The following is an 11,948-nucleotide window of genomic DNA, read 5'->3' on the forward strand; positions in this document are numbered from 1 at the left end:
TTCGTAAGTTACGTATAATTTTTACCAATGAAAACGTTTGTTAAAAATTAAAAGTTCTAGTTGCCTTTTAAGTAATCAAAAAATTGGAGGGGAACTAGGCCTCCTCCTTCACTCCTTTTTTCTCAAAGTCTTCCGATTAATTGCAATTAATTAATATACAAATTTCGTTTTAATTATTTATGTGCGGAGAGCCAAGATCAAAACATGCATTAGTTCAAAAACGTCCAGAAATTAAATAAAAAAAAACAAGCTTTTTTAAATGAAAGTAAGGAGCAACATTAAAACTTAAAACGAACAGAAATTACTCTGTCTATGAAAGGGGCTTTTCCTCCTCAATGCCCCGCTCTTTACGCTAAAGTTTCTTACTGTTTTAAAAAGTAGAGTTAATAGGAAGAGTCAAAGTGCTTCCTCATCAACGCCCCGCTCTTTTCGGTAATGTTTTTTGCTGTTTTAAAAAATAGAGTTAAGAGAAAGAGTCAAACTTTAGCGTAAAGAGCGGGGCGTTGATGAGGAAGCAGCCCCTTTCATATACAAAGTAATTTTTGTTCGTTTTAAGTTTTAATGTCGCTCCTTACTTTCCCTTAAAAAACTTGTTTTTTTTATTTAATCTCTTAAAGGAGCCAAGTGCTCGTGACTGCCGGATCTCAGTGGGAACCACTTTCCAAGCACGCCCCCAATCACAGCCAGGCCGAAGTCTGAACGAACCGAGGGACTAGCTGGAATCATCACATTCTCCCGGTTACGAACCATATACAAATTTACTTCCCCTACTAGTTTGAGCAGTCCCGAAAAACAACATGGGAGATCTCCCTGGAAGTATTGAAATCTTTAATCTTAAGGAGATCAAGAGGAGTGTGTTTATCCGACTGGAGAATTCTCGCCGCTTTCTAATTAAGATGGTGAATAGGAGCAAGTACCGAGGAAGGTCAAGAGGAGTGTGTTTAGCCGACTGGAGAATTCTCGCCGCTTTCTCATTAAGATGGTGAATAGGAGCAAGTACCGAGGGAAATGTGAACATCCACACAGACGAATAGTAACATATATAAGGGTAAATGAGAGAGAAGTATAAAAGACGGAGGATAGGGAAAGTAAATAAACGCTTTAATTTTCGGATGATCCAAAGTCCACGGGAAATTTTCACTCTTATTACTTGAACTTGCCACTTAAATGATAAATTTTCATCCAAAAGAACTCCCAGGAATCGCACATATCGATCCAGGGGACGACTTATGGAGCCTCTTGGTGTATGAAGCTTAGTAATTGTGGGGTAGCTCAAACCTTTACGAGAAAAAAATAAGAAGGTATGACTTTTTTACATTTAAAGTTAGTTGATTTATGTCAAACCAAAAGATTATCTTCTCAGTCATTGCTTGAAGCTTTAGAATAAAGGATGATTCATCCGGAGCTGCAGCACCTAATGTAGTGTCATCTGCAAATGCTATAAATTCTTCTCGACTATCAGATGCGAACACCAACGTAGTCTGAGAGTAAGATTTGTGATACAATCCACAGCAAACATTGTTAATCGGGGTAATTAAAATAAAAATTTTTGGCCTCAGCAATCCGAATGGAGAATAATACCCAAGCAATTGTGCTTCACAAATTTAACCATTTACTCATAGTTTTTTTATATCAGAGCATATATAAAGAATTATTAAATTTTCTTGCGTCCCAAACCAGCTGGTGTGTACACTTAAATATAATCCGATTGAAAGTGGCCACTGTGGAAAAATAAAATATATCCGTGCCTCTAGATATCCAAGACTTAGTAACATATGTGAGTATACTTTCTGCTAGATCGATATCGCAATATTGAGGTCCACAGAGGGACTCGGCTAAACTACAGTAGCGAACTTCAAAGGCCATAGTTTTGTTACCTTTTAAATTAAGAAAATGTCAATTATACCAGGGTTGCCAGTGACTAATTTAAAGTACAGGACAAGGAAAATGAAGTCCGATTATTTAAGTTGATAGTGTGAATACGTTCACAACTATGTATGTCTTAAAACCTACAATAAAAAAGGGGCCGTAAATTCTTAACGAAAAAGATCCCTAAGTGAAGTTTAGGAGTTTTTGCTTCTAGCTGGCCTCAAAATTATAGAGAACGAAACCGCTTCAGAAGGATTAGCTTCCCTTTGAAGTTGTCTTTGGGAATTAACAGATCGGTAATGGTTGAATTTTAACGGACGAAATACGACGTCGCATTTAGCAGATCATTTCTGCTTATTTATTCTCACGGTTAGGACGTGGCAATACTGATGAAAATATGTTATTGCTCTAAAAATTTCATAATTACCAAAGTATAATCTTAGAAAATCAGATTTTCAGGTATGGATAGGCCTGGGATAGGTCCAGCAGGCCAACGTTATATTGATGTTCTTGGTATTTCACCAATATTTAAAGACTCATTTGCGAAAAATTTCCAAGGTGGCAAATGATAATATACACATATGTTCAATATACTTAACGAGGGTAATATCTAAGTTATTTTCTTTCCTCGAGATCCAAATCTCAGGACTAAAATTCCAAGATTTTGGGGAATATTACAGAAGTGTGGCAGCCTTGTATTATAGCAATAATTTTAGGCATGACTGTATCCGCTGCCATTGGAGCTTTTAACTATTGATTCAAAATTAAACCTAAGAGTGTTTTCCCTCTTAGGGTGCTGCTTCTATTAAAAAACTAGTTGAGGAAGCAAAGGCAGTGATAGAAGAGTCGAAATGGGGAGAGACACCGTTGGTACTCAAGGCAACAGCTGGACTGCGATTACTCCCCGAAGAGAAAGCCAATCTCATTTTAGAAGAAATTAAAAAGTATTTTACCGTCTCTGGGTTTGTTGTATCCGATGCATCTGTTTCTATTATGGATGGACTTTCAGAAGGGCTGTTTTCGTGGTTTACTATCAACTTTTTATTAGGTAAGCTAGCATTTATATTATTAATTATTGTGCTAAAAGTATTTGTAGAACCCATTTTATTCGGTTACAAAAGATTTTCTTTGGTGAAGGTTCTCTTTGTGGGTAACTATCAATTTTACCGTATTTATTTATATATAATTACTGTTTGAAATGCATACGTTGCAAAATTGATCGAAAGTTTCTCAAAAAGTAGGAACAAAGTTTGGTATTCCCAAGTTTTGATCCGATATAATGGGGGTCACCGGGGGATGGGTAGTAGACAAGAGTACGGGAGTGTGGGTGGTTTCTGTCAAACTACTTTTTTCTCTTAAGAAGGACACTGGGATTTCTAACTTATAATCAAATGAGTCCCTCCCAAGTTTCTACAACCATCCCTTCCATATAAAATGGCCAGGATAGATACCAATAATTTTTTTCTTCTTCGTTGAGGCCCCCTTAACCTAGAGACTTGAATATATAAGTTTCGAGTCGATGGGAAACAAGCTCTTGGCCCCTGTTTGGGGTGGGCGGGAGACCGTGTCCTTAAACATTTTTTTTTTGTATATTAGGTTCCTCTTGATCCGACAAATTATGGCTGTAATTTTTCATACTGATCAGGAACAAAAAGCCTTGCGCTGTTTTCGGACTTTCTAATGCACCCCAACCGTCACTTACACACTAAAATGTGTCATCTGTATGACCAAGTAAACAATCCCTGAAATTTTCGAGCCACTAGTCATACATGATAATATATAGAACTTCTATAACCTACCTGTACAATTAGCAATGTTAGTAATTTATAACCGTTGTCCTTGCGGCTGCAGGGGTATTGTGTTCCTCCGAGGTATAACCTATATACTCGGCGCCTTGACTGTCCTGAAACAAATAGCCTTCGCAAAACCTGATTAGATGTCTCAGGGTGTTACAAAAGCTGGATAGACAAAAGCGCACTGGAGGGGAGGGGCTGGTTGCCCTCCAACAATTTCGAATCCCATAAAGGCCAATAAAACATTCCGTTTTCAGTCGTATCAGTTCCCTCTCAAATTTCCACGATCACTCCTTCTCTACAAATTGTTTGGAGAAGCAAATAATACCTAGAAGACACACCCCTTACTTAGGTAGTGCTGTATTGTTACCTTTGATATATAGTGTCTCAATAAATGCTTCAGTTCCCAAGTCTCCTGTGAAGGAAAACAGTACAAGTGAGGCTGCGATTTGTTACTCTTCTCTTCTCTAACTGGGATCATGCTGGGAATCTGAGAGAGAGAGAGAGAGAGGGGCAAATCTTATTCTTGTAAGTATAAAATCATATCATTGGGACCGAAAACTTGTTCTTCTGATCTGCTTGGAACTTATATTTGTAAGCCCTTTGACCATTGCATCTTACTGTAAAGTTCAGGAGATCGTTTATTCTGAGGCTATGTCTATTTAAAGTAAAACAGTAATAGTCCGAAGTCCGAAAACGCTAGTAAATGATTTTGTTTAATGATTGTATCAAGGGACTTTGTGTAAATACTAGTATTTGTCAGGGCACATTGGCAAAAATCCAAAATGAAAAATGGGTTTTCCTCTGTACCTGACTGCACTGCGTGTGGACTTGTTTAGCGAACGCTTTTTAACTTTGTAGGAATGTTCTCTACTATACAAGCTTGCCCAGAAGTTCATTGCTCGTAACTTTTACCCAAAGGGGTGTCAGTATCTAATGAAATCATAAGATAAACTCAATAAGAAATCATACACTGTCTTTATTTTTTTTTTAAGTTGGGTGATGAATCTAGCTGTAAAACTATATCTGGCTGTGGTCTTCCAAAATCCCCCTTAATCACTTCAAGGAGCATTTCTACACTGTCAGTGGCGATCAGTTTTATGTTATAGGCTATGTCATATTTTTGTTCTTGTATACCGTCTTATTTATCTTATTGTTACTTAATTACCGTTAGAATATTACTGTCATAACTACCTCTTAGTTTACTTTTAAGACTATTAAGATGAGCAAGGGCAGAAGAACAAGTAACTAATACCCAAAAGCAAATATTAATACCTAGCCACCGCACTATAAGAACCGACATATCTAGGTAGGAATCACAAGATAGCTAGCTCGGTAATTTGCATTAAACCTTAAACAATTACATATCTCAGTATTCAAATTACTTACAGCAAAATAGAAACAAGATACTACGATTTAGCTAAGCTACCATTAAAACGGCTAATTCACAGCAAATCGTCATTTGCTATGACATGCAATATACGACAAATTAGATAAACCTTGAAAACACGATGGAAGAATCCGTGGTAACACCGAATAAAGACGAGCACTAAATGATCTGGTGATGGATTCACCCCCCCCCCCCCTCCATTGCTGAACTCTGGACTGAATTGGGATATCCCCGGAAAAAGCATCTCCAGGCCATAGTCCAATATACGAATTAGCATACCAAAAACGTAGGGGCGTCTAATACAGAAAACTTTACTTCAAAGTTGGTAAGAGACTACCATATCTGACTGTAGAACTGATGTCCAGGTTTTTTGTTAGGGGGGGGGGGGTACAAAAACGCATCAAAAATTTGCTTATACTTATAAGCTTCTTGTTGCATTTTTACGTGTGGGACAAACATTTCAGGGGTTCGAAGCCATTAACCCTTCCCTGGATACGGTCTGGGCTGGCTGTGACAAACTGAGTCAAACGCGTTGAAGCATTCAACAAAACAAAATGCACTCCAAAACGATATTTTTAGGCTTCTAAAATAAGGATGCAATGAGCATGTCGGCGTCCATTACGCAGCTTAAGTCTTAATTAGGAAGACACATAATTTTCTGTAGGAAGAGTTTCTGGAAGCAGAACATATTGGAAAACTTTGGTTAAAAAAACAGGCAAATCAGCTCATTTGAATCACTATTTAAGGACCAAGGACGTCGAAATTAAAATATGTTTTGCTCCTTGGGCCATTTTGCGTCTATTTATACCTTTAAAGATTTGAAGATTTTTCTTTTGTTTCTTTGACATTACAAAGCTTTCAAGGCAATATCGCATTATGGTAAATGCTATGGTATCACATTATGCAAAATTAATAAGTAAAAGTAAATATGAAGACACCTTCCGCCCGTAAAAATTTAAATATTTACGATCTATTGATAACCAAAGACAACTACACCTTCTTACGCACTTTGATGCCACTTGCTGGTAGCCAGTGTTAACACCCCTAGTGATTTACCACTATTTATAGTAATGTTTTTAAATTATCTAAATAAAAAAATCACTAAGTCAGCACAATAATCAATATTGAAGAAAATTGCTAAATCAACCTAAGAATCACTAGAATTTAGTGATTTTTTTTTTCGCCGTGTGACAACCTTGCTCGTAGCTTTGTTTGCTGAACTTTCACCTACTTTTTTTTTTATTTAGCACCTGCTTATGGTAAAAATGCGTAACTGTTTCATTTTTCAACTGGAGGTATTTTTCATTAAAAATTAGTTGTTTTTTTTCAGTTTTAAAGGTGGTTGTGTAAGTTTTAATTTAACCAACTGAGCCATATCAATGGCAGACAAGAAAGGACTAATAATTGGTACTGCGCTAATAATACACATAATTCGGTTCGATATTTTACACTACGAATGATTTGATCGATAAAAAGGGGAGACATGTGGCCGTGTACCATCTTTGAAGGTAACAAAGAAGTACATAAAATAGCTAACCAAAAATAAACTGCATTATCTACTATATTGCAGATCTTCGAATATAACGTTTGAACCCTTATTTCGTTCTCTGTTTGATGTCAAACAAAAGAGCCGGCTTTGCTTCCCTCGCGAGCTGATAAAGGTACTTTATGATGTTTGTCTTTCAACTGTGAGAAACGATAGGCCTGAGCAGGAACCCAAGCGAAGTGCTCTTTTTTCAATCAAAACATGTGAGTGACAAGTCCAGCTCTAAATCAGTCAGTATCTGGCTGTTGTTTTGGCAAAACGCACTTAGTCACTTCAATAAAGACCTCTACATGGTCAGGTTTTGTGGTTTTTATGTAGCCAAACTACCACAGTCATAGTAGACAAAAGTACCGCAAAACCCAGACCTCAACTGCTCTCATTAAAAAAAGGTTACGACGTTAATATTTTATGCTAGTATAAGGGTTTTGAATTTGTTGACACACATGCATTAAGATACTCCCTTGTATTATAAGTGGACAATACTGTAAGGCTAAAATATAGTATGCTAAAGGCACACCCTCCTACAAGTACATTTTCGTAGTATCAGCAAAAGAAACAGTTCTTACCTTAACCGGATTTTCTTCCGCCATTAGAATTGTGTAAGTCTTTTTATGTTAATTCTTATTTTATTTACCAATGCATTAATCCTTGCTTGAACGTGGTTCTGTTTTCTTTCGGGGGGGGGGATTGATCATCACCTTCGAATAAATTAGACGCTGAGAGATGTTACCAAATAATGATGCTTTATTCTCCAAATCAATCTGATCAATTTCCTAAGAGCAGATTTAAGAAAGTTGCCGAGTGTGTTCCAAAATCATCGCTTTCTAGAATTGACTAGCGTTGTGGCAAGTTATTTTTTACTTACATCTAGGAGCGTAGTAGGACCTTTTTGTTTTGTTTCTATTCTCTTCTGTTTTTACAGATTTATTTGAATATACTAGTCAGTTTCAGCTATAATCAAATAATTCAATTATTATACTATAATTCAACTATGAAAGTCAGAAACAACTGTTGAATTGGTCTCTCAAAAGTAACTTTGTATTTAGATAGACTCGACGGAAGGGAAGCGGAGACAGTGGCAGCCCTGGACTTAGGTGGTGGCTCCACTCAAATTACGTTTCTGCCTAGAAAACAGCATACATTGGAAAAAGCACCAAAGCATCATGTACACGACGTCATCATGGGAGATGGGAAGCTTGGTATTTATTCTCATAGGTGATTAGTCATATTGTCACAGTTCAGGATTTATTTTTAGTATGCCCTTCTTTTGAGATTAAAGCCAGATTTGACATTCATTGAGATAAAATACATACATATATATATATATATATATATATATATATATATATATATATATATATATATATATATATATATATATGTATATATATGTATATATATATATATATATATATATATATATATATATATATATATATATATATTTATATATATATATATATATATATATATATATATATATATAATATATATATATATATATATATATATATATATATATATATATATCAACCATGATGGTTTTCAGAAATATATGTTGTCAGTGGATTTCGGATTAGGTGTAAAAATTTATAGTAGTTAAACGCAGGGAAGTGGGTTAAAAACTACTGCAAATTTTAATCAGAAAATGAAACTCGCATAAAAAAAGTATATTCATTATTTTGAATGGAATTTACTCCTAGATCAGTGCTTTCTATTGAGACATTGATTGTTTTCATCAATGAGGAGTTAGAAATTTATACTGGATAAGTTTCTTTCAAAAAAAGGGAAAAGTAATTTAACTATAGAATGCTGTGAAGTCCAGTAAAGAGCCTTGTGCGGCATACTTCAAACATGAAAAGACCTTTTTAAATTATGTTGTATTTTATGGAAGGCGTGTGTAGCATTTAGGCCTTTTTGCTTTGTTTTCCCGGAATCTTTTAGCTCCATAAACCTCGTTAAAATCGGATTCAAGCTTTTGTGCCAATTTTGAGACTAACCCAACCTTCATAAAAGCGGCTGAGGACTCGGCCAACACAACCTTCAAACGAGCTTAGAAGTGAAAGGAAATGAAACTCTACGACCAGTCTCGATTAATGGCATCTTATATTTGGGGATTGCTAGGCTAGGGGAAGGAGTGAACGAGACATTGTATTTTGGTTCGGGTTCTTTATTCTTTACTCCCTAAAATCATGCACTTAGGGGTTGTCAGACTATGCAGAAAACCTGCTTCAGGGGTTGGAAAAATGATCAAAACTTTTAGAACGCCACAAGAAATTTTGTTTTTTGTCAACCAGTACTACTCTTACCATTAGGAAATATATCGATAAAATCCATATCTCAACCTAAACATAATTTATGAATCATTTCATTCATAATTCCTATTATTTTTTTTTCGTATTTGATATGCAGTCGGCTGCTTCCCTACAAACAAAGCTATATTTCGGCTAGTATTGGTTAATGACTAGTGTTTAAAGCTTTAGGAATCAGGTGTAATAACTCGAAGGAGGTCAAGACTTGTCAGTCTTTTACCTATAAATAAAACAATAAATTTATGTATAGCTTAAAGAAACTACAAACTTGTTTTAATTTGTTGTAATTTTTTCATAAGTTATTTTTATACATTTTTTTCCTTCCAGTTACTTAGGCTTGGGACTCATGGCAGCCAGGAAAGATATTCTTATTTCTTCGCCCCAAAACGATAGTGAAATTAGATCGCCATGCATCAATCCAACGGTGAAAACGATCTGGCACTATGGCGGAGCTACCTACACTTTAAAGTATCTGTCTCAATTGTTTTTCTAATCTTGAAGTTTTGTTTGAATTTTGATCAGCATTAATTGATACAAAAAGTGACTGCAATAGTATTTACCTGTGTATGTAAAATTGAATGTACTTTCTGTAACTGCCCTATGGTTTGCTTTTCTTTTAGACAAAAAAAAATAATTTTTTGAAGTTAAAAATTTGTGATACACTAATAGTTTTCCAAATTTTAAAGCTTGAGGCCATTTTTGAAGTTAGATTCACTATATAGGCCACTGAAACTTTCGCATTCTAGTAACTTCTTCATTATCCAACTATGATAGTTCAACTATGAAAAAAAAAAGTAAATTTATCTTCTTATCAGTCAAATCAATTAGTTGTTTTACTATTTTTATGCGTATCAATCAAGTATGACTTAAGAGGGAGGTGGCTCTGGGCTCTGATCTTCCATGAATCTAATGGTGTTTTACGAAGTTCAAGTTATTCGGCTGTTTCTTTTTTTTTTCATGAATCTACACCTCCAAAAATATCCCCAACCCTCCAAATAATTTGCCTGCTTAAGGGCCTGAGTAAACAAGTGTTTTAGCTTTATTATGTTTTTTAGTGGCGCTTAATTTTAAACAATCAAAAGACGTAGAGTTTTGTCTCACATGCAATGAAGGAAGCAACACTAAGAGTTTCAGGAAATAAAGAGAGAGAGAGAGAGAGAGGAGGAGAGAGAGAGAGAGAGAGAGAGAGAGAGAGAGAGAGAGAGAGAGAGAGAGTGAGAGAGAGAGAGAGAGAGAGAGAGAGAGAGAGAGAGAGAGAGAGAGAGAGAGAGAGAGAGAGGCCTGTGTTCCAAATTTTGTTGAAAATTGCGTGAAGCGATTTGTTGTACATTAAGACTTTTTCGTGAGAAAATGTCAGTGATCTTAAATATAGATGTTTGAGTATTTTCCAAGTCGTGATAGAAAACTGATCATTTTCTAGGGTAGGATGCGCACAGTGAGGAATATTTTAGGTTAGTCTGTCAATTTCAAAAGCCCTTTTTATTCTGTTTGCAGGGAATGGACTATGGGACATCATGAGGTTCGAGTTAAGACGCTAAAATAGCACTTCTTCATTCCAGGGTGGAAAATCAGCAATTTCGACTGCATGAATTAATTCTGGTGTGAATTGAATTCTTCTGTCCTATTTATCCTTCACAGACTCACGTACGCTATACTAACATGTTCCTTCATTCCATTGTAATTTTGCCGGCGATTTCGTTGTGTAACATTTTTTTTTGCAGTTCAATGTGATTTTTGCTGTTTCTTGTTCCATGCCTTTTTCTTTAACTGCTAAGAGAAATTTGTCATCTTATGTAGTTTTGCATGTGTCATCAATACTTAAAACGATACAACCACTCCTCGGGAACAATCATGTAATTTTTGCTTTTGAAATGTGTATAAATGTGACACCACTCGCATGAACATTTAGTTTCCAAAATTAAGGCTTTAATAGAGTTTTCTCAAACTTGTAACCTACCTAGATTGTTTTTTTTTTTTTTTCAGACCAGAAAATCTCAGAAAAAAAGAAAATCTGGAACTTTGCAAGAAAAAATTTATATATACATATGATCCATACATATACTCACAAAGCTTACATTAATTACTTTTATGTTTTTCTTTCTTGTAGGGGTCCCTACGATTTTAATTCGATTCTATAGAAGATTGGCGAATGGCTGAAAAAGGATGCTAAACTGCCGAGTGCCAACTATGAAGAATGTCTGCAACGTGTTGCAAATGTCGTGCAAGAAATACATCTTCTTGATGAATTGGAATCCGTTGATATAACGGCGATTAGCTATTATTTCGACCGAGCAACTGAACAAGGACTAATAGGGTAAGAGAAATTTAAAGTGTTGTAGAATTGAATTAAAAACGAAATCAGGACCTTGTTTGGTAATTCGTAGGTTAATATCGGTTTTGAAGTTTTCTAAGACCAGAGTTGTTGAAACTTTTTTCAAATATCTTTTCATCTATTCAAGGTGTTTGTATGATTTAGATTCCTAAGCAGACACGAAACATGGGATTCAAGACTTGTTGAAATAGGTGTATATACCCACCAAACTTCAAATACTCTGAAGTATTTTAACTTTAACCATACGTTTTCCGTGAATAGCATAAACAATAAAAATTCCATAGTTTAAGTTAATGCCAGGGCTGCCCTCTCCTTAATACCTCGCTTTTCACGCTAAAGTTTTTCTGTGAATAACCCGCCCCCTAGTAGAAAGTTGCTCCCGCAGAAGATCCCCTCTGGAAAATTAATTCCATGGAAAACTCCTCTATGGCAAATTTCTCCCGTGAAAAATCTCCCGTCCAACGGAAAGATACTCTAGACAACTCCAACCGGTTAGGTCCCCCCCGGACAATTCCCCTTAACATCTCCACATGTAAAATTGAGTCGACAAACAGACAGTAAGACTAATAAAAAGAAATTCGTATAAGAATTCTGGCACATTTGGCAATTCTCCTTCAGTGTAAAATTTTCCCTTGAATTCCCTACCCATGAAAAATTCTCCCTGATGCAAATCCCCCAATCAGAAAATTCACCCCCCCCCTCCCTT

General features: G+C 35.8%; 1 protein-coding gene across 4 annotated transcripts in view; it reads left to right on the forward strand.

Moving 5' to 3' along the window:
- LOC136029101 (ectonucleoside triphosphate diphosphohydrolase 6-like) overlaps positions 1–11,948 on the forward strand; it is an 80,496-nt gene that overhangs the window by 54,881 nt on the left and 13,667 nt on the right. For all 4 annotated transcript variants that reach the window (XM_065707167.1, XM_065707165.1, XM_065707168.1 and 1 more), the window contains 3 exons: positions 2,662–2,917; positions 7,645–7,813; positions 9,238–9,378. In XM_065707167.1, the coding sequence (XP_065563239.1) occupies positions 2,662–2,917; positions 7,645–7,813; positions 9,238–9,378 (566 nt within the window). The remainder of the gene's footprint in view (positions 1–2,661; positions 2,918–7,644; positions 7,814–9,237; positions 9,379–11,948) is intronic.

Source organism: Artemia franciscana, chromosome 7 (genome assembly GCF_032884065.1).
Source record: "Artemia franciscana chromosome 7, ASM3288406v1, whole genome shotgun sequence".
NCBI lineage: Eukaryota > Metazoa > Arthropoda > Branchiopoda > Anostraca > Artemiidae > Artemia > Artemia franciscana.